At 40.9% G+C, this 27530-nt stretch overlaps 1 protein-coding gene across 2 annotated transcripts; it reads right to left on the bottom strand.

Moving 5' to 3' along the window:
* Window positions 1-1464: 1464 nt before the first annotated feature.
* On the bottom strand, window positions 1465-27517 carry odad4 (outer dynein arm docking complex subunit 4). 2 transcript variants are annotated; one of them, XM_060901994.1, is made up of 12 exons: window positions 27175-27517; window positions 26874-27005; window positions 16679-16832; window positions 11975-12036; window positions 11577-11733; window positions 7807-8031; window positions 3985-4113; window positions 3794-3872; window positions 3583-3669; window positions 3302-3498; window positions 3075-3175; window positions 1465-1659 (listed from the first exon to the last, which is right to left on the bottom strand). In XM_060901994.1, exons 1-12 carry the CDS (start codon window positions 27289-27291, stop codon window positions 1624-1626), a joined length of 1476 nt encoding a protein of 491 aa, XP_060757977.1. In that variant the 5' UTR covers window positions 27292-27517; the 3' UTR covers window positions 1465-1623. The 2 variants fall into 2 exon arrangements, with proteins under 2 accessions (XP_060757977.1, XP_060757978.1); XM_060901995.1 differs by lacking the exon at window positions 26874-27005.
* Window positions 27518-27530: the final 13 nt, after the last annotated feature.

Raw genomic sequence — 27530 nt, 5'->3', positions numbered from 1 at the left:
GCAGACGACTTCAGGACAAATACAAACAAGCTGAAATGGCTCGTCACAGTTTCTTGCATAACTCTCAAATATACAGACGCTCAAACTTCTGTGGTTACACAACCGTTCCCCCCACCAGTCTCGATATTGCAACACACAAGCATGAAATTTGCTTACGTCACTCATTAACCACACCAGAAATTCTACAGAAATGCTAAATTAAAGTCCTGTCTTAAATCACAGGCATGACCTAATATAATGTGGGCAATAATTCTAAAATTCTTGTCCAGTTATTTATATGGTGACCCTTACTTTATTAGTCATGTATAAATCTCTTACTGTAGATGTTTTCAGATATTCTTGAATATTTACATTTTTGAAAACAAACCACAAGTTTGAAAATTATGTAGTACTTAAAGTGCCATTCCACCATTGGATGTATTTTTTTGGCATAAAATACAATATACTTTATGACAACATGACTAGACAGAGAAATCTTTTAGCTTCAAAATGATATATCAAACATAATTTTTTGACAACGACAAGTATATTAATTTTGCGACCAAAGTCACCTACCCTTTTAATTTCCGCGCGGTAGTGAAACGTGATGTCATCGGCAGGTTCCCCTTCTTGTGTACCACGTCACGTGTGACGTGGCACAGATTATCAGCAATGGCGGATAGAACGCGATTGTCAGCTTCGGAAAAGAAGCGAAGGAAAATAGCAAGTGATGCCCAAAGGAGACGGTCGATGGTGAATATCGGCACAGCAATCGACAAGTGGAAATCGCGTTCTATCCGCCATTGCTGATAATCTGTGCCACGTCACACGTGACGTGGTACACAAGAAGGGGAACCTGCCGATGACATCACGTTTCACTACCGCGCGGAAATTAAAAGGGTAGGTGACTTTGGTCGCAAAATTAATATACTTGTCGTTGTCAAAAAATTATGTTTGATATGTCATTTTGAGGGCGGCACGGTGGTGTAGTGGTTAGCGCTGTCGCCTCACAGCAAGAAGGTCCTGGGTTTGAGCCCCGGGGCCGGCGAGGGCCTTTCTGTGCAGCGTTTGCATGTTCTCCCCGTGTCCGCGTGGGTTTCCTCCGGGTGCTCCGGTTTCCCCCACAGTCCAAAGACATGCAGGTTAGGTTAACTGGTGACTCTAAATTGACTGTAGGTGTGAATGTGAGTGTGAATGGTTGTCTGTGTCTATGTGTCAGCCCTGTGATGACCTGGCGACTTGTCCAGGGTGTACCCCGCCTTTCGCCCGTAGTCAGCTGGGATAGGCTCCAGCTTGCCTGCGACCCTGTAGAAGGATAAAGCGGCTAGAGATGATGAGATGAGATGAGATATCATTTTGAAGCTAAAAGATTTCTCTGTCTAGTCATGTTGTCATAAAATATATTGTATTTTATGCCAAAGAATACATCCAATGGTGAAATGGCACTTTAAGTACTTTTTCATCCTCCTGCTGAAACAAACTCTGTTGATTTTGCCACACAAGTTTATTCTAGTGGATGCAGCCATGAGTACAAGCAGTAATTATGATTCATTAGTTTTTTCATGGATCTTTAATTTGTTTTCATCGGTCACTGAAACATCCTCCAGTGGGGAAACACGAACCGAATCAGTCATCAGTCTGCTCTCACTGGGGCATTTGCTGTCTTGTCTCTTGAAGAGCCTGCCAGGTGAGACAATACAAGAAATGAAATGACTTCATAGAGTCAGAAAGAATGCAGTTCAGAAATCTAAAGAAGGAATCAAATTAAATGTGGAGTTAAAAAAAAAAAAGACAATATTTGCTCAAATCATATGCTAATTTTTCACACCTTAACTTATGCTTTACTGCTAAAACCTCAGTCTTTGTGGAACTGTTCACTCTCAGATCCTTTATTTAATTAAATAAAAAACAAAGCCCCCCCCACACACACACTTGGAGGTTAAACCTGTTAATCCTACAGATAAAACGATGAATAGACAGAGTTCGTATTAACTGAAAGCATCATTATGTACTGTGCTGTATGTCTCTAAATCAGACTGATGAACATCTTGGCCTTTTCCAATAGGAATATTCCAGTACAACAAAACAGAGCATTTCAAATAAGGTATTTTAAACAAAAATGCTATAATGTGTTCAAAAACCTTGAAATATGATTTCAGCGTTCAAGGACCAAAATAGGAAAATCAAATAATCTATAAACAAGTTGATTTTTATTTTCTGACTAAAGTAGTAATTCACCCTCAGACGAATTATTCAGTTTTCCTTAACGTCACTGACTTTCTCTGAAAAGTGTAACACTAAAAAGAACAGACCACTGATTAACAAAATATGAGCAATCGCGCGCTCTGATTGGCTACTCTACTACTAGGATATCAGCTCATATACCGTGAGTAGAGAAAAACAAAATGGCGAAATAAAAACTCTACTCGAAAACAAAACCCAGAAAAATACAATAAGCAACTAAATATGGAATGAAAGTATTTGATGGTAAAAATGCATCTTTTTTTTAATTTTTCAAGAATTATTATAGCATTTTTCACAAATTGCTACTGTCATTTCGCTGGTTTGTTTACATTCTAAGCGGAAATTATTTTGTCGGACATTTTGTATGAAGTTTTTATTTATCAGGTTTGCAAAAAATTAAAAAAAGCTCCGTTTCTCAAAATCTAGTGAAATGTGGATATAATAGTTACTCCACTCAATCTCGTCGTACATGGCTTATAGCCGCGCCTCGTCGGCTATCGGCTCATGCACGACTCTATTTTGTGGAATAACTTAAATATGTGTGTTTATTTATATACTGCATTCTGGAAACTAAAGTCATATTCTGATTTTGTGTGAAAGAAATCCACTGTTGATTTTTAGTGCTTGATAAATATGATGCCAAAACACAACCCTTGTGATCTAAAAAGTAACATTCTTCAGTTCCAGAGATTCTTCCAAACACATATTACGATACTTTTGTGACAGTGATGTGTTATTATCAAGCTATAACGGTTATAAGTAATAGCCACTCATTGAGAATTCAATCTGAATGTAGTGATAGAAAAACAACCAGAGTCAAACAAGAGGAGAAGAGGACCGTCTGTGCTGACCTTCTGGATGGCAGCGCTGGCATCGTCGTCCTGTAGCGCTCTCGCCTGGTCCAGTGCTGTCTCAAAGTATAACACACTGGACTCATAGTTACCCAGTTTCACTGTAAAACAAGGAGAAAATATTTACACGATGCCCCGTGTCCTATTCTTCGCCTCTGCACGTCACACTTATTTTTATTACTTGTATTACTTTCTTGCGCATAATGAGAAATGCAATTTGGACTCACACTCAGCCTGCGCCACTAGTACGTTGGCATTGAGCTGCCATTTCTCATCTCTGATGTTATTTGCAGCACTGAGTGATTGGATGCCATAGTCTCTGGCCTTGGTGTGACTCCTCATTTCCAGATAACAGTGGCCAATTTCATGGAACAGCCAGGCCTTCTCCAGCTCATCTTGTACCAAAGGGATCTTTTCCTCCCAGCTACACACACACACACACACACTTACTTAAAACATATAAACAATATAAACCTGTGTGTACACAATCTAAAATAGTTATACTCACACTTTTACCGCTTGGTGAAATTTGCCAATGCGTGCATACACTCGGCCGATATTGTCCAAAGCCCTTGACTTACTGTCCATCAATTTACTTAAAACAAAAACAAACTATTAGTTTGAATGCATGATAAAATGTATCATGATGTACATTAACCAAAAACCTGCCTACATGCCCAGCATTGTTCTTCGTCTTCGGAAACAACCCGATGACTCACCTTTGCTGAGCCAGCTCCAGATCTTTAAAGTGGTTCTCCAGGGCCTTGCCCATGTTTCCCAGATCCATCAGTGCATTACCTAATGACAGAGCAGAGAAACAGTGCCTCTAGTTTCCGCCAGACCTTTGTTAGAAGACCCATTACTGTATGTGAATAAGAAATCTGAAACCAGATAAAAAAAAAAATGGTACCAATGAAGCTGTATAGATTTCCCATCACTTCTGTCTTATTGGGCAGAACTTTTTCAGACCAGCCTTGCACCTTCTTCAGCACCTCTTGGGCCTTCTTTAGGCTGCTCTCCGTGTTACCTGCAGCCAGTTCTACAAAGCAAAAATGTAAAGAATAAGAAGGTATGCAAAAAAAAAAAAATCAATCACCATGATTCCTGTTGTATACTGGAAGTCTAAGGACACTTGTTTAAGGGTGTATTCACACCTACGTTGTTTGGTCCGGACCAAACGAACCAAATTTCCCTTGGTCCGGACCTTTTGGGTTGGTCTGAATACAAACCACCGAACTCTAGTCCGGACCAAACAAGCGGACCGAGCTGCAAGGTCGGACTCGGTCCGGACCAAAGGAACCCTGGTGCGGACCTTTTGGAGGTGTGAAAGCAGACCGGACCTAATCCGACAGTTTTGCTTTTTTGTACCTCGGGAGCTTCTGTCGTTTGTCGAGCATTATGGGAAACAGAGTCTTGACACTCCACCGCAAAGCGCAAACACTGTTTCGGTTGTCAAGGGAACCTTACAACAGTCGTTCAGTCATTCAGGCTAGACTACAGAGTACAAAAAATGAGTACGGGGCAAACGTGGGCCGAGGAAGAAATGCGTACCCTTGTGGATATATGGGCAGATGTCCACATATCTGAGCTTTTGGAGAGAACACACAAAAATGCCGACGTGTTTGCTGTATTCAGTGAGAAAATGAAGGAGAAGGGGTTCACGCGCTCCCCAGAACAATGTCGGCTAAAAGTGAAGAAACTCCGTCAGATCTACATTAAAATCAGGGACATTCTTTCAAAAAGTGGCGGTACTAGCGACTTGCGTGAAGAGCCAGAACTGTCACAACATGATGTGCGCTCATCAGCGCTATCCTCCGTGACTACTTTTGAACTTAACGCTTTGTCCGCGTGTCGTCTCTGACCAATAGCTGAATGACCTCAGGGCGCGTGGCTTTGTTGACAGATTTTGGTCCGCTTACTAAAATGTACAGTGTGAAAGCGAACCGCACCAAAATGAAAAAATAAAAAAAACATTTGGTTCGGACCAAAGCAAGTGAACTATCGAACTATCCTGGTCTGAATACACCCCAAGTCTGTCAATAAACAATGCAAATATACAACCACCTGACATTAATTAAACTACAACATTGCCAGACTTACAAATCAGCCAACCATGAGAATACAAAAGCTGTTCCTCCAGATACTTGTGCAACACAGTAAAAACATCTTGGTTATTTAAGCTTTCACAAAGATTTTGTGGTATCCATGTGTGTTCAGAGCCACACAACACGACACTAATAACATTCTTACAATAACATATTCCTTCCTCTGGAAAAGTCCAATCTCTGCAAGGACAAATTAACATCGAGATTCAGAAGAATACTTCTTTATGGATTATGACATTTCAGTAATCCAAAGTTATCGAACTGTCTAATAGTAGTAAGTGAAGGTGAATGAGATTGTGGCGTAAATTTCAATATTGTGCCACTCAAAATCCATTTATCAGTTCATGCCTTGCTGAAATGATCATGGTCCTGTAACGGTTTGTGAAATTTCAATATTATGTCACAACCCCACTCATATCGACTGACTATTACTTTATAAATGCTTATCAGGCATTAAGGATCATTTATGTACAACTCCAAATCAGAAGAAGTTGGGATGGTATGTTGAAATCGAAATTAAAACTGAAAACAATGATTTGTACATAATCTTTGACCTGTATTGCACTCAGAATATGACAGCACATCATTTGATGTTTTACTTCATGAATTATATTGTTGTTGTTTTTTCAAAATAAAACATTTCAATTTTGATCCTTGCGACACATTTCAAAAAAGCTGGGACGGTAAAGCATTTACCACTTCGTAATGTTATGTCTTCTCACAACACTTAAAAGATATTTCGGGACTGAAGACACCAATTAATAAAGCGTTTCAGGTGTTATTTTGTCCCATTCTTTTTGCAAAACAGGTCTGAAGGTGTGCAGCAGTACGGGGTCATCGTTGTGATATTTTTCATTTCAAAATTCACCAAACAAACATTCTCGATTGGGGACAGGCGCACTTTACAAAGGCATGGTTGTGGAGGGAATGTGTGCTGAACGTGGTTTTGCACTGTCTGGTTGAAATATTCCTGGAAAAGATGTCGTCTTGAAGGCAGCATATGTTAATCAATATCTCGATGTATTGGACTTTTCTGCATTAATGCTGCCATCAATAAAGTTACCTTTGCCAAGGGCACTGACAACCCCATACCATGACAGACCCTGGCTTTTGGGCTTGTTCCTGGTAACAGTCTGGATGGGCCCTTTCACCTTTGGGCCGGAACACACGGCATCCATTTCCTCCAAAAAAGACCTGGAATACTGATTTGTCTGACCACAATACACGTTTCTCCTGTGTGATGGTCCATCCTAGAGGTCTCTGAGCCCAGAGAAGTTGATGGCGCTTCTGGACACAGTTAACAAAAGGCTTCCTTTTTTCACAGTACATTTTAAACTGGCATTTGTGGCCGTAGCTTCGTATTGTAGCTTGATAAAAGGTTTGCAAAGTAATCCTGAGCCCATGTGGTTATATCGGCGACGGATTAACGATGGTTCTTGATGCAGTGCCGTCTGAGGGATCGGCGATCACGGGTGTTCAGCTTCGATTTGCACCCTTACCATTTACACCCCGAAATTCCTCCAGATTCCTTGAATCATTTAATGATATGTATCATAACGGGTGAAATATTCAAATCTCTTCCCATCTTTCTTTGAGGAACACTGTTTAATTGTTTTCTCACGCATTCGTTAAACTGGAGATCCTCGGCTCATCTTCGTTCCTCAAGGCTAGGCCTTTCCTTGATACTGATTTTGTACCAAATCATGATTACAATCACCTGTTTCAAATCACATCATGAGTTAATTGTTTTACCTCATTACTAGCCCTAAATTGCCCCCATCACAACTTTTTTTTTGGAATGTGCTGCAGGCCTGAAATGCAGGAATGGATGTATATTAACAAATGAAATGAAGTTGACCAGGAAACAAACAAAACAAAACAAACAAACAAACAAAAAAAACACACATGAAATATGTGGAGTTCATACGGGACTCCCTAAAGTGAATGACGCATGAAATGGAATGACGAATGACAGCTAGTGATTCGAACAATAAATGGTCCCTTGTCATTCAGATTCTTATAAATGGAATAACGATTGAAATGTAGGTGGAATGACATGCTTTCAGCTCATGAAATGGAATGACATTGTTTCTAAGTGGAATGACATACTTTTAGGTTATGTTATCAGTGATATCACCTTTTACAAACGGAATGACAGTGTTTTTAGGTGGAATGACATACTTTGAGGCAATGTTATCAGTGATATCACCTATAACCTAACCCTAACCCTAGAAACAATGTCATTCCATTTGTTAATTTGATATCACTGATAACATTGCCTCAAAGTATGTCATTCCACCTAGAAACCTTATCATTCCATTTGTAAAAGCTGATATCCCACCAAGCACCCACTTATCTTATCCTAGGGAGGTCTAAAACTAAAGATTTCAATCGTTATTCCATTTGTAAGAATCTGAATGACAAGGGACCATTTATTGTTCAAATTTACTACCTGTCATTCGTCATTCCATTTCATGCGTCATTCACTTTAGGGAGTCCTAGTTCATACTGCCTGCAATGAAACGCATGTAAATGTAGAAAATCACTGCTTTCTTTTTATTTGCATTTTCAATACCGTCCCAACATTTTCCGATCTTCAACCTGTGAATCCTAGTCTAATACATCACCTGCATCCATATCCTCCAGGTTTTTGAGGACGTAGAAGGTGGGGTCAGAGGGAGGACGGTTCCGTGCGCGACTCCGTTGCTGCTCTCGGGCCTTTCGATCGCGCTCATGGGCATATATAGGTTTCTGCTGCTGCCAAAACTTAGTGCGCGTGTCCAGATAAGAGATGCAGTCCATGATTACATCCTGTAGCTTCTCACCAGAACGAGTCTTGCCTTTTATTAGATCTGAAAGCAGCAAATGTGTCGACTTAAAAATTATTGGCACCCTTGCTTGGGGGTATTTAAAAGCAACAGGATTGAATTTCATCCTTTAATGTCTTTAACCCTTTGATGCAAAACATATGCACACCCCTTCTAATGCACAACATGGGTCAGAAACAGGGCTTTGAACCGGTTCAAGGAACGAAAACGAAAACCGGGAACTTTTTCTATTTCACATGGAACAGAAACGAAACCAGAAACTTTATTTTTTATGTTCCGGAACAGAAACGCTTATTAAAAATAATGGTAACCGGTTAATACCGGTTTTTATTTCGTTCCTCAAAGTTTCCGTAGCCTACAAATAAAAAAAGTCATTCTTCTCCTGCGCAAGTTTCTATGACCCGCTGGGGTTCACTTCCTGTGTGACGTTCGCTGACTGAATGGAGAGAGCGGGAGGGTGGACTACTATCACGTCTCCACATCTTAAATAAGAGGTAAATATTGCAGTCTATCGTTATTCAAAAACGTCAATTTCAAACACGATATCAATATATTTGTCCACGTTAATGAGAGGCCCGCGAACATTAAATGACGTTAACCTCTGTTAGCCTATCAATGCATAGGGCCTGACTAGCCTTTGGTAACACACTAAACGAATTATCTTTCATTTTTGGCACTTTTTCTGTTTGTGTAGATGGGAAGACATACTGAGGATCCAAATCGCCAACATTTGAAATAATAATTGTTTTGAATTATTTCTTGTCTTATTTAATGAAGGTTGTAATAGAATTAGCCTACATTTGGCTTATGCTGGATGAGACAGAGACATAATTTTATAGCCATTTGTTAAACAGCTGACAGGGAACGTAATTAACCGTTCCAGGAACTACATTTTTTTGTTCTAACCGGTTCGGGAACGTCTATTTAATGGTGGAACCCAAAACCGGAAACGTTAAAATTCCGTTTCTGTTTGGAACGAACCAATAGGAAAAAAATTCTGGTTCAAAGCCCTGATCAGAAATGACCTGCATTCATTTTCCAGGTTATTTCATGCTGACTGAGTTTTTCTTTGCTCTATCTTTTGAAATCAATTTATTTTATGATTGAATATTCCAAGTATTCTTTAAATATCTTGTTTTTAATTACCACAAATCATTAATTTAATTTTTTCTTTCCTACTTCATGAACAAAAATACTTTTTATATTACTACACATGGGTCATCCAAGTGTGATTTAAAATGAAATGTCTTAATACTATAATAATAATTTGTTTCAAGTAATTACTTTAGCAGTGAATGGGGCCAGTTATTTATTTATTAACTATGTCGTTAGCTAAGCCAACTACAATAAAATTAGCTAACTAAAGTAGAATGTGTCAACAGCTCGGTAGCTAATAGTAATTACTTGTAACTTTCTGACAAGTAAGCTACTCACTCTCAAGGGAACCTAAACATAATCAATTTTTTTCTAAGGTAATGTTAGAACAATTGAAAAACATTCCTTGCATGTATTAGATGGGCAAAGGGCGCCGTGCTGAGCTGTGAAATGTCCGACACAAGCACAATTCACAGTTCCCACCAAACGCTGGAGTAAATGCATGCGGGTCGGTTCTGACCCATGTGTGTAAACTTGATGTCGAATTACAAAAGCTGTGCTTGTTCATAACTTAAGAAAGGAAAAATAAAAATGATGATTTGTGCTAAACAAAAACAAGATATTTACTGCATATTTGGAAAAGTAAATGACAAAATGAATTTATTTCAAAAGTATATCATAGAAACACTCAGCCGTACATGAAATAACCTGGAAAATGAATGCAGGTCGTTTTTGACCCATGTTGTGCATTAGAAGGGTAGTGATACAAAAAGGGTTTTTATTCAAAAAGTAAGAAAGGAAAAAAATATAATAAAGATGTATGATGATCAAAAACAAGTTAATTGAGGAATACCTTGAATACTGAATGATGGAATTAATTTATTGCAAAGATATAGAAGATAAAAACTCAGCCGGGTCACTTTTGACCCATGTTTTGCATCAAAGGGTTAAAAGGTTAGAGACACTTGTAGAGGATTTTGAACTGCTTACATACACATCTCAAGCTCCTTTATATTAAAAGGTCCCATGGCATGAAATTTTCACTTTCTGAGGTTTTTTAACGTTAAAATGAGTTCCTCTGACCTTCTTAAGTCACCCCAGTGGCTAGAAATTTCATAATGTGTAAACCAAACTATGCCCAACATTTGAGAATGGCGCGTCAAAACGGCGCGTTGATAAGCTCTTCCCTTTACCACGTCAGCAAGGGAGATGATCCCCACGCCCCCCCTCTGGATTCCTACCCACTGTATGGATTGCCCGCCTAGCTCAAAAGTTGCCACCAAACATGGAAGTTGCGCTGTACATGGATGTGACAACACAAAAAGGAGTCTGTTTTTACTGCCGACGGGAGAGCCCCTGAAGACGCAGAGGCTTAATTTTATTTACTCCAATAATACGCCGTCGAGTCTACCTAAGACGGTGTATGTTTGTCGGAAGCATTTTCCTGAGGAATGTTTCCACAACTTGGGACAGTACAGGGCAGGTTTTGCACATCAACTGTCACTGAAGCCTGGGTCCGTACCAAGCATCCCTGCCGCATCAGCCACAAACACCGAACAAGTAAGCGTATAACTGTTAAGTCGTTTTGCCGTGTTTTAAAATCGGTGCGTTAGCCTTGCAATGGCTACATTAGCTGTGCAGCTAACCGCTTCCTGCAGTTAGCCAGGTACTCTGCGCTACAAAACCAAAAAGCATGCAGCATGCTCTGTTATAATAGCCAATCAAAACAGTTTTTACAAAGACACCCACATTCTTTTTTTTAAGTCACTCGTTCATTTTATTTGTTTGTTTGTTCAGTAAAAACCCAAACATTTGTTGAATTTATTTTATTTCCTCGCGTCGCACCTTAATGACGTCAGCGCGCGGTATTTTTCCCTTTGCGGTTTGTTCCTTCTCTCTCGCCATAGTAAGACACCCACATCCGCTTGTTCTGACCCACTGGAGGTAGCGTCACACTGCTGTTAGCCAATCAGAGGTAACACGTTTACATGTCATGAATATTAATGATAAGACCCGCCCCCACCCTCTACCCTTCCCCGCCTCCTGCTTCTCATTAGCAAAACGACGCACTGGGAAAAGGGCTGAAATGGGGCTTTCTCCCAGGAGGCTATATCTACGTGCCGAGGGTTCATTTCGAGAAAGGCTGCGGATATAACATCCGGAAGCCTCCACGAGCCCGTTTAAAGCATCAACAAACCACCATGCCATGGGCCCTTTAATGGTTTGTGAGACTGTGGCTTTCCTCTTTAATCCAGACCACAGGTTGTCAAAGTTTAAATTCAGCATTTAAACAAATGAACGCAAAGCCAAATTAAAAAGTGTACGACTGATTTCCTTGTGTCATCTCTCAACTTCATTTGAGAATTGTCAGGCTGATTTCAACCACTGCACCAACACACTTTGAAGGTGACATCGGCAGGAGGATTTGATACAGGATCTTGGCATACATGCAAATAAACTATACACAAACACACCTTCGTCTTTGAGTAGCTTTTCCAGGTATTGTTTGTCAGTGTACAGCTCTCCCAGAAGCTGTTTAGCTGTTCTCTCACTCCTGAGTGTCTTTTGGCGGTATGGACTCCGGTCCCTCTTCAGGGGATGGATAAAATTCTTTGGTTGAGCTTTTTTATGCTGCCAGTAAAAAAAACACACAAAGATTCAGATAAACGAATAGAGTTTTAAATGTATAAACAAATTATGATCGGCTCAAACTGACAGCTGTGGAATTTCATTCTAAGTGGTTTTATTTTTATGGTCATAAAGCATAGAGCTGCATATTATTTTTTTTGTCGCAAGTGTTAATTTTCACAAAGCTGCTTTCGTCAGTGCCTTTTGGAGAGTTGGAGAGGCAGCAGGCAAAACACAGTCTTACCTCATCTACTTTATGGAAAGAAGACAGATCACGCTTATTCTCCAGCTTTACAGATGAAGGACCTAGAAAGTTAGAAGGTTTATTTCAGTTTATTACATCAAAACCATTATGTAGCTCACTACTGTACAACCCCGATTCCAAAAAAGTTGGGACAAAGTACAAATTGTAAATAAAAACGGAATGCAATAATTTACAAATCTCAAAAACTGATATTGTATTCACAATAGAACATAGACAACATATCAAATGTCGAAAGTGAGACATTTTGAAATTTCATGCCAAATATTGGCTCATTTGAAATTTCATGACAGCAACACTTCTCAAAAAAGTTGGGACAGGGGCAATAAGAGGCTGGAAAAGTTAAAGGTACAAAAAAGGAACAGCTGGAGGACCAAATTGCAACTCATTAGGTCAATTGGCAATAGGTCATTAACATGACTGGGTATGAAAAGAGCATCTTGGAGTGGCAGCGGCTCTCAGAAGTAAAGATGGGAAAAGGATCACCAATCCCCCTAATTCTGCGCCGACAAATAGTGGAGCAATATCAGAAAGGAGTTCGACAGTGTAAAACTGCAAAGAGTTTGAACATATCATCATCTACAGTGCATAATATCATCAAAAGATTCAGAGAATCTGGAAGAATCTCTGTGTGTAAGGGTCAAGGCCGGAAAACCATACTGGGTGCCCGTGATCTTCGGGCCCTTTAGACGGCACTGCATCACATACAGGCATGCTTCTGTACTGGAAATCACAAAATGGGCTCAGGAATATTTCCAGAGAACATCATCTGTGAACACAATTCACCGTGCCATCTGCCGTTGCCAGCTAAAACTCTATAGTTCAAAGAAGAAGCCGTATCTAAACACGATCCAGAAGCGCAGACGTCTTCTCTGGGCCAAGGCTCATTTAAAATGGACTGTGGCAAAGTGGAAAACTGTTCTGTGGTCAGACGAATCAAAATTTGAGGTTCTTTATGGAAATCAGGGACGCCGTGTCATTCGGACTAAAGAGGAGAAGGACGACCCAAGTTGTTATCGGCGCTCAGTTCAGAAGCCTGCATCTCTGATGGTATGGGGTTGCATTAGTGCGTGTGGCATGGGCAGCTTACACATCTAGAAAGACACCATCAATGCTGAAAGGTATATCCAGGTTCTAGAGCAACATATGCTCCCATCCAGACGACGTCTCTTTCAGGGAAGACCTTGCATTTTCCAACATGACAATGCCAAACCACATACTGCATCAATTACAGCATCATGGCTGCGTAGAAGAAGGGTCCGGGTACTGAACTGGCCAGCCTGCAGTCCAGATCTTTCACCCATAGAAAACATTTGGCGCATCATAAAACGGAAGATATGACAAAAAAGACCTAAGACAGTTGAGCAACTAGAATCCTACATTAGACAAGAATGGGTTAACATTCCTATCCCTAAACTTGAGCAACTTGTCTCCTCAGTCCCCAGACGTTTACAGACTGTTGTAAAGAGAAAAGGGGATGTCTCACAGTGGGAAACATGGCCTTGTCCCAACTTTTTTGAGATGTGTTGTCATGAAATTTAAAAATCACCTAATTTTTCTCTTTAAATGATACAGTTTCTCAGTTTAAACATTTGATATGTCATTTATGTTCTCTTCTGAATAAAATATGGAATTTTGAAACTTCCACATCATTGCATTTCGTTTTTATTTACAATTTGTACTTTGTCCCAACTTTTTTGGAATCAGGGTTGTACGTTGGCCTATCAGAGTGCATTGTTTATTTTATCCAGAGTGAGATCCAAACATGCAAATGGCTTAAAGCTAATTTACATTCGTTACGTCAATTGTTCAACCCTAAAGATGAAAAGTACATACACTGTAATCGATGACTGCTAAGGTAAAAGAGAGCAAGAGCCTTTCATCGACAGAAGTGAATAATCTGAAAAGGATTTGGTGCTATATAATTATGGCAAACATGTCACTGCAGTGATTATGAAATTACAATGTCATTGTGTTTGCTTGCTGCAGGGGATTTGTATATTTTAATATTCTCAATAACATTGTTGGAAATGCACACGATTTATATGCTGACAGATCACAAGTGCTCGTGCAGATTTGAAAATTCAGAGTGAGAGTAGTTAGTGCATTTATAGTGTACATAATAAAAATATCATGAATGAATGAGTAGTGATGCTTATTTTCAGAAAGGCCCATCATTCAACCTTCCAATATTTAACAACTGCAGATTATACGGTTTTAATCCAATTGACTGAGCAGCCTTATTTCTACTGTATTACAAGTTTTATAAATACATAACTGTTTATTTTCTGGACAGTATAACTGTATATAATAGTCATCGTCAGACGCTCGCTGGCCGTAGCGTGAAAATTGTGCACGCAGACGCTCATCTAAGTTTACAAACCTGTCATTGCTTAACTCTTGAATATTTTCTATCGTGAATACTATCATTAAAAAGCTTATAATCTCTGCTTTCCAAATAAACTTCTCGCATTAAGATCTGTTCAGTACTTTGGGAGTAAAGGCAGGCTGAAGTTGGTACAACAGAGTTCACACTCTGCTCGCGTGATGTCAGGCAACCGCCGGTGCTTTTTGAGTTACGGGAAAGCGCTCAGGCTCTCTCTTCTGATCGGTTTCTGACTGGATTACTCGTGAATATCAATCAGATAACTTTTATAGGGATGTTCTCTGGCTCTCACTGTTTCTGATGAAGTATTCAGCAAAATTTTACGTCAGCTAGTTGACGTTATGATTCACAGAAGACTCTGAAGTGAGTTTTCATAGCTTTACCAACTTCATCTCATCTCATTATCTCTAGCCGCTTTCTCCTGTTCTACAGGGTCGCAGGCAAGCTGGAGCCTATCCCAGCTGACTACGGGCGAAAGGCGGGGTACACCCTGGACAAGTCGCCAGGTCATCACAGGGCTGACACATAGACACAGACAACCATTCACACTCACATTCACACCTACGGTCAATTTAGAGTCACCAGTTAACCTAACCTGCATGTCTTTGGACTGTGGGGGAAACCGGAGCACCCGGAGGAAACCCACGCGGACACGGAGAGAACATGCAAACTCCGCACAGAAAGGCCCTCGCTGGGGCTGCACGATATCAGAAAAATATGCGATATTCGATAACATGACTGAATATCTCGATATCGATATGTATCACGATAATTAAATATATAATCTTTTTCTTACCTCTACTCGCCGTTCTGCCCTGTATCTAGCATTTAAAAAAAAACACCCAATGCATCGCTTCCATTCCAACATTATTTTTTATTGGAAAAACATGGCTACACCTGCAATGGTGTCCATCAATCATCTTTAAATCTCTTAATTTTTGTGAGCGCAGCAGAAAATGTCTTAAGTTGAAGTAAACAAAAAACTGAAAACTACATTACATTAACATAAAGCATTCAAAATGGCAATTTCAGCGGCTCCCGGGAGATGAAGGTGAGCGACACAGATTCACCATAAACTCAAACACAATCTATTAATAACACATGTGGGTGAGAGAGCAGTGGTGTGTGTGTGTGAGAGAGAGAGAGAGAGAGAGAGAGAGAGAGAGAGAGCGCGGTAGCGTGTGTGAGTGAGTGAGCGAGCGGTAGTGTGTGAGAGGTAGTGTGTGTGAGAGAGAGAGAGTGCGGTTTTATGTTTTTATGCTTCTGTACAGCAGCGTTTGTCCCAGTGAGCCGCCCCACCACTGTTTTACAGGTACATGTCTTGCAAAGTACCTGAGTTTGCAGTACGTCATCCCTCCTGAATCCAAAGTACTTCCAAATAGCAGACGTGCATTTTTTTTTTTTTTGGAAACCAGTTCCTCCTCACACAAGTTTGTCTCACCACACTTGCTCCCGCCTTCCGCCATCACCACGAGGCTTTTACTTGTTTTGCAATAGGGGGCGGAGTTATCCCGCGGCGCTTGTTGACATTCAAATGTGATTGGACGGCACAGAAAAATGTGCCTTTTATCGAAATCTAAGTAATTTTTGCGGTATGTGTATCGCAAACTATGATATCGCGATATCGATACTTTTTCGATATATTGTGCAGCCCTAGCCCTCGCCGGCCACAGGGCTCGAACCCGGACCTTCTTGCTGTGAGGCGACAGTGCTAACCACTACACCACCGCGCCGCCCCAGCTGTGAATATTATCATTTATATTCTTTCATATAAACACAAGTAGGCCCCACTTTTGAGAAATACAAAGCCCTACAGAGCACAAAGAGGGTATTAGAAATAATCTTTTATTACTTTTTTTTTTTTGAGTGTACCAATTTGATGTTTTACCTAATTAGCATAAGTAATACTCATTAAATATTAATTTGGATCATTGGTTTTTACTAATTTTTCAAACTTAGTACTGGGTATACAGCCATCTATGTGCCTGCCAATTTCCATGTAAATGTCTTGAGAACTAAAATAGCCATTCGGGAAAAAAACAAAACAAAACACATTTGATCTCACTGGTTAATGAGGCCCATTTTCGACCATGTGATCCTCATACAGAATATTACATCAGTTTTCTAAAAATTAAGCCATTTTTTCAACCTTTGATTTGTAATATCTCAAGAATGGATAAACATTTTAATTCTGTAAAAAGTATGTTGTTCAGTTTCAAGCGATTTGGATTGAATTTTCACCTGATTTGCTTAATAATAGTAACTGATAAACATTTAACAATTCTTCCTAAAGCACTCACTTCCCACAGAGTTGGTGATGGCTTCCTCAGCTTTCTGTATACCCAGTCTGAACTCCTGCAGCTCTGGTCGCAGTTTGTGGCCTCGGTGGTAGAAGACGAGCGCAAACTCAAAATCCCCCATGCCGTACAGAGCTTCTGCCTTCTGATATAAACCCTGAGCAAGAGGAGAGGAGCCTTTCAGTCATTATCATATCCTAATGCATGACAGACTCCCTTCTTTCACATCCTGAGCTAGATTAAACGGCTAAAAGACAAAAAACAAACAAACAAACAAAACCTCTAACTACATAAGACATTTGCTTTTTTTTTTTAAAGGAAAAACATGTAAATCATTCACGCAAAAATCTTAAATAATATATCGGAGCATTTACACACAAAAAAATCTGGTATTATGAAAAGACCTGTTACTTTGGATAAACATTTGTATCCTATGAGAAATAATGAGTTTCTTTAAGTTTATTTATAAAGAGACTCACTGATGCGAATCTAGGTTGCTTGGTTAGAAATTGCATAATTTGCAATGTGTTACTGCAATGTTATACACTGATTACACTGTCAAGTTTCTCATCTCATTATCTCTAGCCAGTTTATCCTGTTCTACAGGGTCGCAGGCAAGCTGGAGCCTATCCCAGCTGACTACGGGCGAAAGGCGGGGTACACCCTGGACAAGTCGCCAGGTCATCACAGGGCTGACACATAGACACAGACAACCATTCACACTCACATTCACATCTACGGTCAATTTAGAGTCACCAGTTAACCTAACCTGCATGTCTTTGGACTGTGGGGGAAACCGGAGCACCCGGAGGAAACCCGCGCGGACACGGGGAGAACATGCAAACTCCACACAGAAAGGCCCTCGCCGGCCACGGGGCTCGAACCCGGACCTTCTTGCTGTGAGGCGACAGCGCTAACCACTACACCACCGTGCCGCCCACTGTCAAGTTTAAATAGCTTATTTATTTCAATAATGCACAAATTTGATGAAAATGAAACTGTACAACCCAGAGGAAGCCCGCATAAATACGGGGAGAACGTGGACAGTAACCCAAGCTCAGGGTTGAGCTTGAACCCTGAGGCAGCAAATCTACCAACTATGCCACCATGCAGTCCTAAAAAAATATTAAAAAGAAATTGAAGGAAGTAAGCTTACACAAATCCATAAATTACGATAAGACCAGTCATTCAAGATAAAAGAAATAAAAGGAGGATACGCGACAGATCAGTTATATGCAAGCTGGTTCCATTTGGTGCATCGTTCTCTTTTAAGGGCTGTTTCACAATCAGGGTAAACTTATTGGGTCCAAAATCGTCCAAAAGTCAAACCTTGGAGTTTAAAGTTTCTTAACTGCCAAAAATTATATTTTGAGATGGAAATTAACTGCGCAGAACTTCAGAGCTACAGGTCATATACTGGGCATGTTCCTTGTGGTGAGAAGAGGCATATAGCGCGGTTCTAAAACTGACCAACTTTCTTATAGCCCACAAGAGTAAGGGATACAAAGTGAAAAATTGTTGAAATGGATGTGATTAAGTACAAATTTTCCAAGTCCTGTGCAGCAATGTTTGAACACGGTGGTAACCGTAATAACAACTGAAGTGGTGACGATCCTTGTAGTTTTCCAGAGAGGACACTTTTTTTTTTTTGACAGACTTGCATTTGAACCACATGTGACACTCTGATGCAAATCTAACGTGCCTCGCATCTGTTTCAAGTCCTGATTTTTACTGCGCAACAACAGAGTATTCTGCTTCAAAAAGGACAGATTTTCTTTAAAAAAAAATCATTTCCAACTTTATCCTATGGAGTGTTTTCTGAAGAAGACATTTTTGATGGACAAATGATACTGTCAGAGGCACTTAGTTTATAAAAAAAAAAAGTGTAACTTCCACTTAAATATCTTTCTATTGTGAATGAAAATACAGTATACATCCCAAAGTAAAACCTAGTTAGTGCTAAAAAAACAAAACAAAACAGCAATTCTGAATTTAACCAGTAAAACAGAAGTGTAATAATTAAAGCAGAATTACATGAAATGACCACAAGATCACAACTGAGCCCACATTCGACTCCTACAGACATATTTATGAGAACTTATAATACATTACATTACAGGCATTTAGCAGACACTCTTATCCAGAGCGACATACAACAGGACCCTGATACACCCACAGCAGTGGGCAGCCTGGGGAGCAGTTGGGGTTAAGTCGCTTGTTCAAGGGCACTTCATCCATTCCCGTTGGTCCAGGGAATCAAACCAGTGACCTTTTGGTCCCAATGCTGCATCTCTAACCTTTCAGCCAAGGCTTCCCGAAAAAGACATTACTGCTGTAGGTAGGGCTGGTGTGTCACACACAGGACGTGGACGTAGTTGCAGGAGTTAGTTGGCGTTATTAAAAAAAAGCCAACCATGATTGTGCAACATTTTAGTACTAGAAGGGAAGAGTGACCAATCTGGCAAGTCTCAATCTGCAGTGCGCAGCACGCCATCATGAAGCATCCTGAATACATCAGGTTTCCTTATGACACAAGCCCTCCTTCCCCCCCACAACACAGCATTAGGGGGGAGTGCATTTTTGTGTGAGAGGTTTAAAAGCATGTCAGCATGAATGAACATGCCACCAAGACACAACAATACAATCACCAGCTACTTTATTCGGAACTTGTTCTTGATTCTAAAATTTCTGTTCTTGGCTGCAGGAGTGGAACCCAATGTGGTCTTCTGCTGTTGCATGCTGAGATGCTTTTCTGCTCACCACAGTTGTAAAGAGTTGTTATATCCTTCCCGACATCTTGAACCAATCTGGCCATTTTCCTCCGACCTTGCTTATTAACAAGGCGTTTGTTCCCAACCACAACACTGTCGCTCACTCAGTGTTTTCTTTTTCACACCATTCTGTCTGTGTAAACTCTAGAGACTGTTGTGTGTGAAAACCGCAGGAGATCAGCAGTTTCTGAAATACTCAAACCAGTCCATCTGGCTCAAACCAACACCCATGCCACAGTGAAAGTCACACTTTTGAGGCCACAATTTTCCCATTCTGATGTTTGAAGTGAACATTAACTGAAGCTCTTGATTTGTATCTGCATGATTTGATGCACTGTGCTGCTGGCAAGGGATCGGCTGATTAGAGAACTGCATAAAACAGCAGGTGGATGGGAATCACAAAATTTTTTGATTCTGACTCTGAGAAATCTTTTCTTTCACCGTTTTGTCCTCATTTCACACAAAGCTCTCCCTGAAAAAGCTCACAGACAGCTTTACCTCTTATCGAGTTTTGTGGATGACACTAAATGCAAATGAGCTGTGCTGGGAACTGCTTTGCACTTTGGGTTACTGACTGGTGTTCATTCACATATGCATGTGTGTGAAATAAATCAGCTTTACTAAAACTTAAAGTTCCACTAGGTTTGCTTCATTTTGGCTGATGAAAACATCTGTTAAAAAAACTGTTAGGTGGCAGGGCGGTGTAGTGGTTAGCACTGTTGCCTCACAGCGAGAAGGTTCTGGGTTCGAACCTCATGGCCGACAGGAGCCTTTCTGTGCGGAGTTTACATGCTCTCCCCGTCTCTGTGTGGGTTTCCCCCACAGTCCAAAAGCATGCAAATTAGGTAAAATACCCAGCCACTGGGGTTATACAAGACAGTGCATACTTAGTGCCAGTCCCAAGCCTGGATATCTTCTATTTTTAGACTTGTTTATTTCTTCTCTGATTCAGGAGCTTGGTAGCAAATTTGAATTTCCCTCCGGGGATTAATAAAGTAATTCTGATTCTGGATAGATTGGGGAGGGTTGTGTGAGGAAGGACATTTATTGCAAAACCTATGCCAAATCAAATACGTGGAACAGATCCACTGTGGCGACCCTGAACAAACGCAGCCGAAAGCAGATGATAAAAAAAAAAACCCAACATCATTAAACTGTTTATTCTATCCACATTCACTGGATATGAGCAATCGCGCGCTCTGATTGGCTACTCTACTACGAAGCTATCAGCTCATAGACCATGAGCAGAGAAAAACAAAATGGCGGCACGCATCAAGTCAGATATTACTTTATCAAGTATTTAAAAGAAACAGAAATAGTTAAAAGAATATAGCTCCCCCAATCTCCTGTTCCACACTCCAGCCCAGCAGGTGGTGGTAATGCACCTGAAAATTAGCTTACCAACAGCCAAAGAACAACAACAAAAAAAATGGTGGCGCGTGTTGCTGAACCGAGGACAAAATAAAAATTCAAACAATCCATCCCCCCCTCCCAAAAAAAAAAATGGAATAAAAATATTTGATAAGAACGTATACATTTTTTTTAATTTCAAGAATTATAGCATTTTTCACAAATTGCTACTGTCATTTTGCCAGTTTGTTTACATTCTAAGCGGAAATGTCCAACTTTTGTTGGACGTTCTGTATCAAGTTTTTATTTATCAAATTTGCAAAAAATAAAAATACTCCCCTTTTCAAAATCCAGTGAATGTGGACAGAATAAAAATTATTCCAGTCAGTCAATCTTATCGTACGTGGCTTATAGCCGACTCAGTGCTACGCGCTCATCGGCTATCAACTCGTGTACGACTCGATTTCGTGGAATAACTTAATTATACGCCATGCCGAAGCACCAAATTAACTTTATTTGCATGTTTGTAATATTTGTTCACACTCTTTAAAATTCTATTTATATTACCACTTAGATTAGATTGAACTTTACTGATCCCTTTAGGCGGGTTCCCTCATGGAAATAAAGATTCCAGCATCATTATTACAGGATAAACAGAGAATAGAAAATAGAGAAAAAAACTTCTAGATAAATTATTTACATATACAAATATAAAAAGAATAAGATATGGGGAAGGGTCAGCAGGAGAGATATTGCACTTTATATTGCACATTGTCCAGTATTGCTTTCTACTGCTCCTTCCCGTCCTCTGTTCTCCTGTTACCCTTCCTCCCCCCCAGAGAGGAGCTGTACGGTCTGATGGCGTGAGGGACAAAGGAGTTTTTAAGTCTGTTTGTCCTGCACTTGGGAAGGAGCATTCGGTCACTGAACAGGCTCCTCTGGTTGCTGATGACGGTGTGCAGAGGGTGACTGGCATCGTCCATGATGTTCAGTAGTTTGTCCATAGACCTCTTCTCTGCCACCGTCACCAGAGAGTCCAGCTTCATGCCGACCACAGAGCCGGCCCGCCTGATCAGTTTGTCCAGCCTGGATGTGCTGCCCCCCCAGCACACCACAGTGTAAAACAGGACACTGGCGACCACAGACTGATAGAACAGCCACAGGAGTTTCCTGCAGATGTTCAAGGACCGCAGCCTCCTAAGGAAGTACAGACTGCTCTGTCTCTTCCTGTATAAGTGATTGGTGTTGCAAGTCCAGTCACAGCCTGAGGTACTTATAGGAATCCATCAGAACTGGTCATGACCTTGGTCCACGTTTGTCTGTTGTTAAATTATTTAATTTTATCTTAAATCGCCCAAACACCTAGCCTGGCAAGCCAGGCTAAATGTGAATATTTAGTCTGGCCTCGCTCATAGACATTTCCGACGGGTGTGGGAGGAACAACCCGCTGTCTTTCAAACTGTCTCTATGCGTATTGAGGTATTTCACCCACGTGACCAAGTCACGTGACGCAGCCATTTTGGACGGCACGCTTAAGTCCTTCAGTGCAAGGCGGTATGAGATGGTGGAGACCTTTGCACATTTTAACAAGAAAGTAAGCTGTGATTCGTGTTAAATTGGATCTGTCTTTTATCACAAACACTGTACCCAGCCTTGGTATGGAGCCCTGTTTATTTATTTCTGTGTCCCGTTTCTTTCTAGCCTCTGTTATTGCGTTTTATGTCTGATGTCTGCTACATGCAACCCTAGACAAATTAACACTGCCTTGTTTCACTGCTCAGATGGGTTAACAAACACTGACCCATTTACTTTTTGCTACATGAGTGATTCCACGCTTATGGGTACTGAAATGGGGACATGAACTTATTTTTAAAAAAATTCACCTAAAACCATTTCTTTTTTTACCATCAGGTCACAAAACATGTAATCTTTAATGAATGATATGTTAAAAGATAACTTTAATTTTCTGAGATGTAATAAAAACATATTTATATGCCAAAGTCAAGCCTATGAGTTCCAAAATGATGTCTGTTACATTACTTCTGTTACGATTGTCCATCTCGTGTCTGTTACAAATTAATTACAATCTAGCTATATACCATGTTAATCTTATTGAAAGAATGTGTATGTTTATTCTACTACACATGTTTATTAATTATATTTGCTAAAACATCACCTTCCTATGTTTCAAAAAGTAATTCTACATTGTTAAAATTGAGAATATATATGTCCACAACACTTCTGTTACATTCTGACTTTGGCATATAAATATGTTTTTATTACATCTCAGAAAATTAAAGTTATCTTTTAACATATCAGTCATTAAAGATTACATGTTTTGTGACCTGATGGTAAAAAAAAAAAAGAAATGGTTTTAGGTGAATTTTTAAAAATAAGTTCATGTCCCCATTTCGGTACCCATAAGTGTGGAATCACTCATATATTTTATCAAAATTGCGTTAACTGATAAACTAACCTGAAATGAAATGATCACTGCAAAGTCTGGAGTACTCTGTTGGCTCCCAATCCTGTCTCTTCACAGCTGCAATCCATTTGGCCCTCATCTGGGTCAGTAGCGCTACGTTCACACTGCAAGGCTCAATGCTCAATTCCGATTTTTTTGTGAAATCCGATTTTTTTGTGAGGTCGTTCACATTAACAAATATATGCGACTTGTATGTGATCGTCAGTATGAACGAAAAGCGACCTAAAAGTGTTCCGCATGCGCATTGCAGGATACGACGACGTCACACGCAGTGAGCATGGCCAGTGTTTACGGAAGTAAAACCGCCCGGTTGCGGTATGACCCATCCAATCTAGCTTGAATAGCTGCATCCCCCCAAATGGAAATCAGCTCCCTAACCTCTGCGTCCTTCCATTGAGAAGATTCAGAACCTTCACAGCCCGAAGCGTCCCTCGCATTGATGTCATGCGCAGGGGCGCAGATACGTTTTTTGAACCGTGAGGGACAAAAAACTGGGGGGGACAAAGCTGCCAGCAAACCAACCCCAACCCCGATATGCCTGTCAAACTTGTTGTTAGTAACCATAGCAACCAAGCTCGAGCTCGCAACCTGTGCAGTCTGCGCAGCTCAACCAACCGAATATCAGTCTTTGTTTTGTTTTATGTGAGTTGTTGCAACTATGTATGTACTGCTGTGCACCTCAATAAACCGAATGGTAATTAGTCTTTTGATTTTTCCGTGAGGTTTGCCTTATGCAAAGAAAGACAGCATAGACGTTTTTTCCTCCCTATAAGTGGGGGGGGGGACCGAACGAGGTGAATTTAAATCTGGGTGGGACGAGTCCCCCCCTCTATCTGCGCCCGTGATTATGCGCCATGTTGTTGTAACTTTTTTTGAGAGACCCGTCGCCTACTTCAGCGCAGAATAGTGACGTTTGTGGCTTGTTGATGACGTGTAAGTCAGATGAATGCGACCTGGCGGTTCAGACTGAAGTCGCATATGAAAAGAGCGGATAGGGATCGGAATTAGGACCACATATCCAAACGGCCTGGGTCGGATTTGAAAAAATCGGATCTGTGTCGTTCATATTGTCAATAAAAGATCGGATACAGGTCACATATGGGCGAAAAGATCGGATTTGAGTCACTTCAGCCTGCAGTGTGAACATAGCCTAGGAAACCGGTAGTGATGTGTCGGTCGCGAACGATCCGGTTCAAAGAGCCGACTCTTTGAAGTGAACGACGGGAGCCGGCTCTTCGGTGGGAGCCGAATTAGTTTTTTGTCCTTAGGTGCCTCAGAGAAAGAGACTTTCACAAAAAAAGTTGCTGTCCGATTGCGTCTTTGTGTTGTCTATTACCATTCAAAGGAAAAAAAGTAGCGTGGTGTACGCCTACTTTTTTTGGTTGGGGGGGTTGATGTCATTCACAGCTGTGAAAATACGAAAATTGGTGTAATGCTTAAAGCTGTGGAGCGCAGGGGAGAGGAGTCTGTGAGGCACCTGAGGAGGGGAAAATCAGCTGTGTATTTTATATTGGTAATATAACAGTTTTGCATTATGTTTGTGAGAAAATAATTTATTAATTGGTAAGTAAGTTTTATTTCTATAGCTAGAACATTGTTACACTGCTATACTTTACAAAGCTTTACAATGGCTACAAAAACTAAAAAATAAAATGGAAAACATCCTATTGATAAATATAAATAATAATGTAATTAATTAACTAGTTAATTGCAGCAATTAAATCAAAAATAAAATCTCAGGAGCCGTTTGGGAGCCGAAAGAGCCGGCTCCTTATAGTAAGAAGAGCCAAAAGAGCCGGCTCCCGAAAAAGAGCCGAAATTCCCATCACTAGAAACCGGTAAAAGGAGCGTCCTGCACGCTGTCCCTGTCTGTTGTGGCAGCCCACAGCACAACAAGCAAACACCATGGTTATTTATAGAGTGCTTACTGACAAATTAATCTATTCTAGGTGTCTGTAACACGTTTTTTTTTTCAAGCTGGTTCTCCCTCTCTGTCTGCAGCGTTAGTATGTAGCTTGACGTTCAAAATGGCGGACACCGGGGCGTCACGTGACCCTGTGACGTCAGGTGAAATACCTCAGAAGTTTGGAGATAATGACCACAAGTTTGGAGTCTGTACCACATACTTAAAATACACTTTTTTTTTTCCAAGTGTTTTTCAAGGGTTTGCTTAAACTGTTTTTGAGAGTTTTTATTTAGTGGTGTTTGGTGAAATAATTTCCCTTAAATTTAAAAATAACGGGAAAATAAGAAACAATCAAAAAGTAATGTTTCAAAGCTGTTTAATTCTTCGTACTGCACAAACAAGCCCCATCCTTTTGGCTACGAGCGGAGCCAGCTGGTAGATCAGACTTTTGCCATAGCCGGTCGGCAAAACAGCGAAAACGTCCTTCTTGAAAAGGAATGAACGGAGAGCCTCTTCCTGCTCATGTTTCAACGAAAACTCCAAGTCTAAGGCCCTGTTTACATTATTTTGAATCAGCGGATCATCAGATTAACGTTTTTAAAACGATTCGCGTGCACACAGCAACGCCAATACACGGATACGCTAATCACATGACTAATTAGACAGCACGTCACATGATCCCAGTGCATATCGGGCATGCGCAAGTCACTCACCACTTGCAAGTGGAAGGATGGCAAGCGAACACCTTCTCCAGCAGATAAACACACCTGGCTGTGATGTTCATGTTCTCACTGAGTTTGAGCGCCTGAAGGAGGTTGAAATGTGTAAATAAACCTCAGTGCAGCTCAGCGCTTCCTCCTGCGCTCCAAATCACTCCGCCCTGAACAGCGAGTGCCCTCTGGAGGGTGCGCACTCCGGCCCTGCGCAGCTCACAGAGCGCGCGAGTGAAGCGCACGAGCAGTGATTCGGGACTGAGCCGCTGTGTGTGTGATCCCAACGCCAGCGAATCAGGAAGGTGGATGTCACAGTGACGTCGGCCAATGACGACGTCAGCGAGAGCTCAGCACAGCGTATCCGCGTATCCTCAAATGTTTACACAGCACCGGACCAGACACGATCTGGATTGAATACGTGGGCTCTGGCGGATTCCCGTTTCCCGGTGTTTTAATGTGAACGGACAGTGCATCCGCGAAGAAAACGAGACAGATACGGTCTAATGTAAACTTGGCCTAATTCTTCTAAAACTGATCCCAAAGCGGAGTCAAACGCGCGCTGTTCACTAGCCGTAGCCATCTTTTTCTCCAGCGTCGCGCAGCTTTGCCGTCACTCCTGCAAAAACCTTGTGTTGTGATTGGCGGGCACGATTTGATGCCCGGGGTGTTTTTGTTGATATGGTGCGAGGCTAGACCCACTCGCAGGCAAAAAATATTTTTGGCCGCTAGGCGGGTGGGTCGAGTTTACTAGGATACCAAACACCAAAGCAAATTCCTTGTTTGCAAGACTCGGCCATTAACTCGATTCTGAATCCGATTCGGATTCTGAATCGACTCCTCATGAAGAAATGGACAATTGTTGGAGCCTGTTAGGTTTGAAATCAATTTGGTTGCCAACGAACGTGGCCTTTGATTGATGTCTTCGAGTGATACTTTGAAGTAGAAAAAGTAGATGAAGAAAGAAAGAACCCACCTTGAAGAACTTTTTCTTATTTTTGAGAGAAGCTTCTGCGTCTTTCAGAGCATTTATCGCTTCCCCCATTTTCACATAACATCTCGATCTGGCAACCAAACAGTTCCTGTCGCCTGGCTGTAATTGTAGAGCCTGACACACACACACACACACACACACCAATTAAGCTCCTAGTGGTGGTGTAAATTGTACTTTTGAAACCATTTATTTCCACTTTAAAGCAAATGCTCAAGCTTTTATTGTTTTGACAAGTTCTTCTGGAAATTTCCATCATGTTTGTTAACTTTCACACAGGTCTTACCGTGGAATAGCGTTCAATAGCTTTGCTATATTGTCCTTTATGAAACAGCTGGTCGCCTTCAGCCATGAAGGTGGAAAACGTGCTTTTTAGACTTTCTTCTCCCTCGTTGTCCAACATTTTACTAATTTTTAGTGACTGAATCTGAAGTTGTGTTGTTAGCAACACGCTAGCACGATTAAACAGAATCCGTTCCTCGCGCAGGCAGGAAGGTCACGTGACGTCACATCTCTGGTATCCAAGCAACCAGTGAACAAAAGCGCTGACGTAGTGGCTTGATGTTAACTAGCATTAAGATAATGGCTGGATGGACATACTTTATTTAATAAAATATGCAAAATTCTTTTTAAATATCACAA

The sequence above is a fragment of the Neoarius graeffei genome, chromosome 20 (assembly GCF_027579695.1).
Source record: "Neoarius graeffei isolate fNeoGra1 chromosome 20, fNeoGra1.pri, whole genome shotgun sequence".
NCBI classification, from domain to species: Eukaryota; Metazoa; Chordata; class Actinopteri; order Siluriformes; family Ariidae; genus Neoarius; species Neoarius graeffei.
The sequence above is the reverse complement of the archived record's forward strand: the minus strand, read 5'-3'. Positions and strand labels throughout refer to the sequence as shown.

Coding starts and splice junctions, on each gene's coding strand:
- odad4 (XM_060901994.1), bottom strand. CDS start 27,291: ATGTTGGACAACGAGGGAGAAGAAAGTCTAAAAAGCACGTTTTCCACC. Junction 4,114..7,806: donor CCTGGAGGATATGGATGCAG/GTGATGTATTAG, acceptor TTTGCTTTGTAG/AACTGGCTGCAGGTAACACG. Junction 1,660..3,074: donor CCAGCGCTGCCATCCAGAAG/GTCAGCACAGAC, acceptor CTCACCTGGCAG/GCTCTTCAAGAGACAAGACA.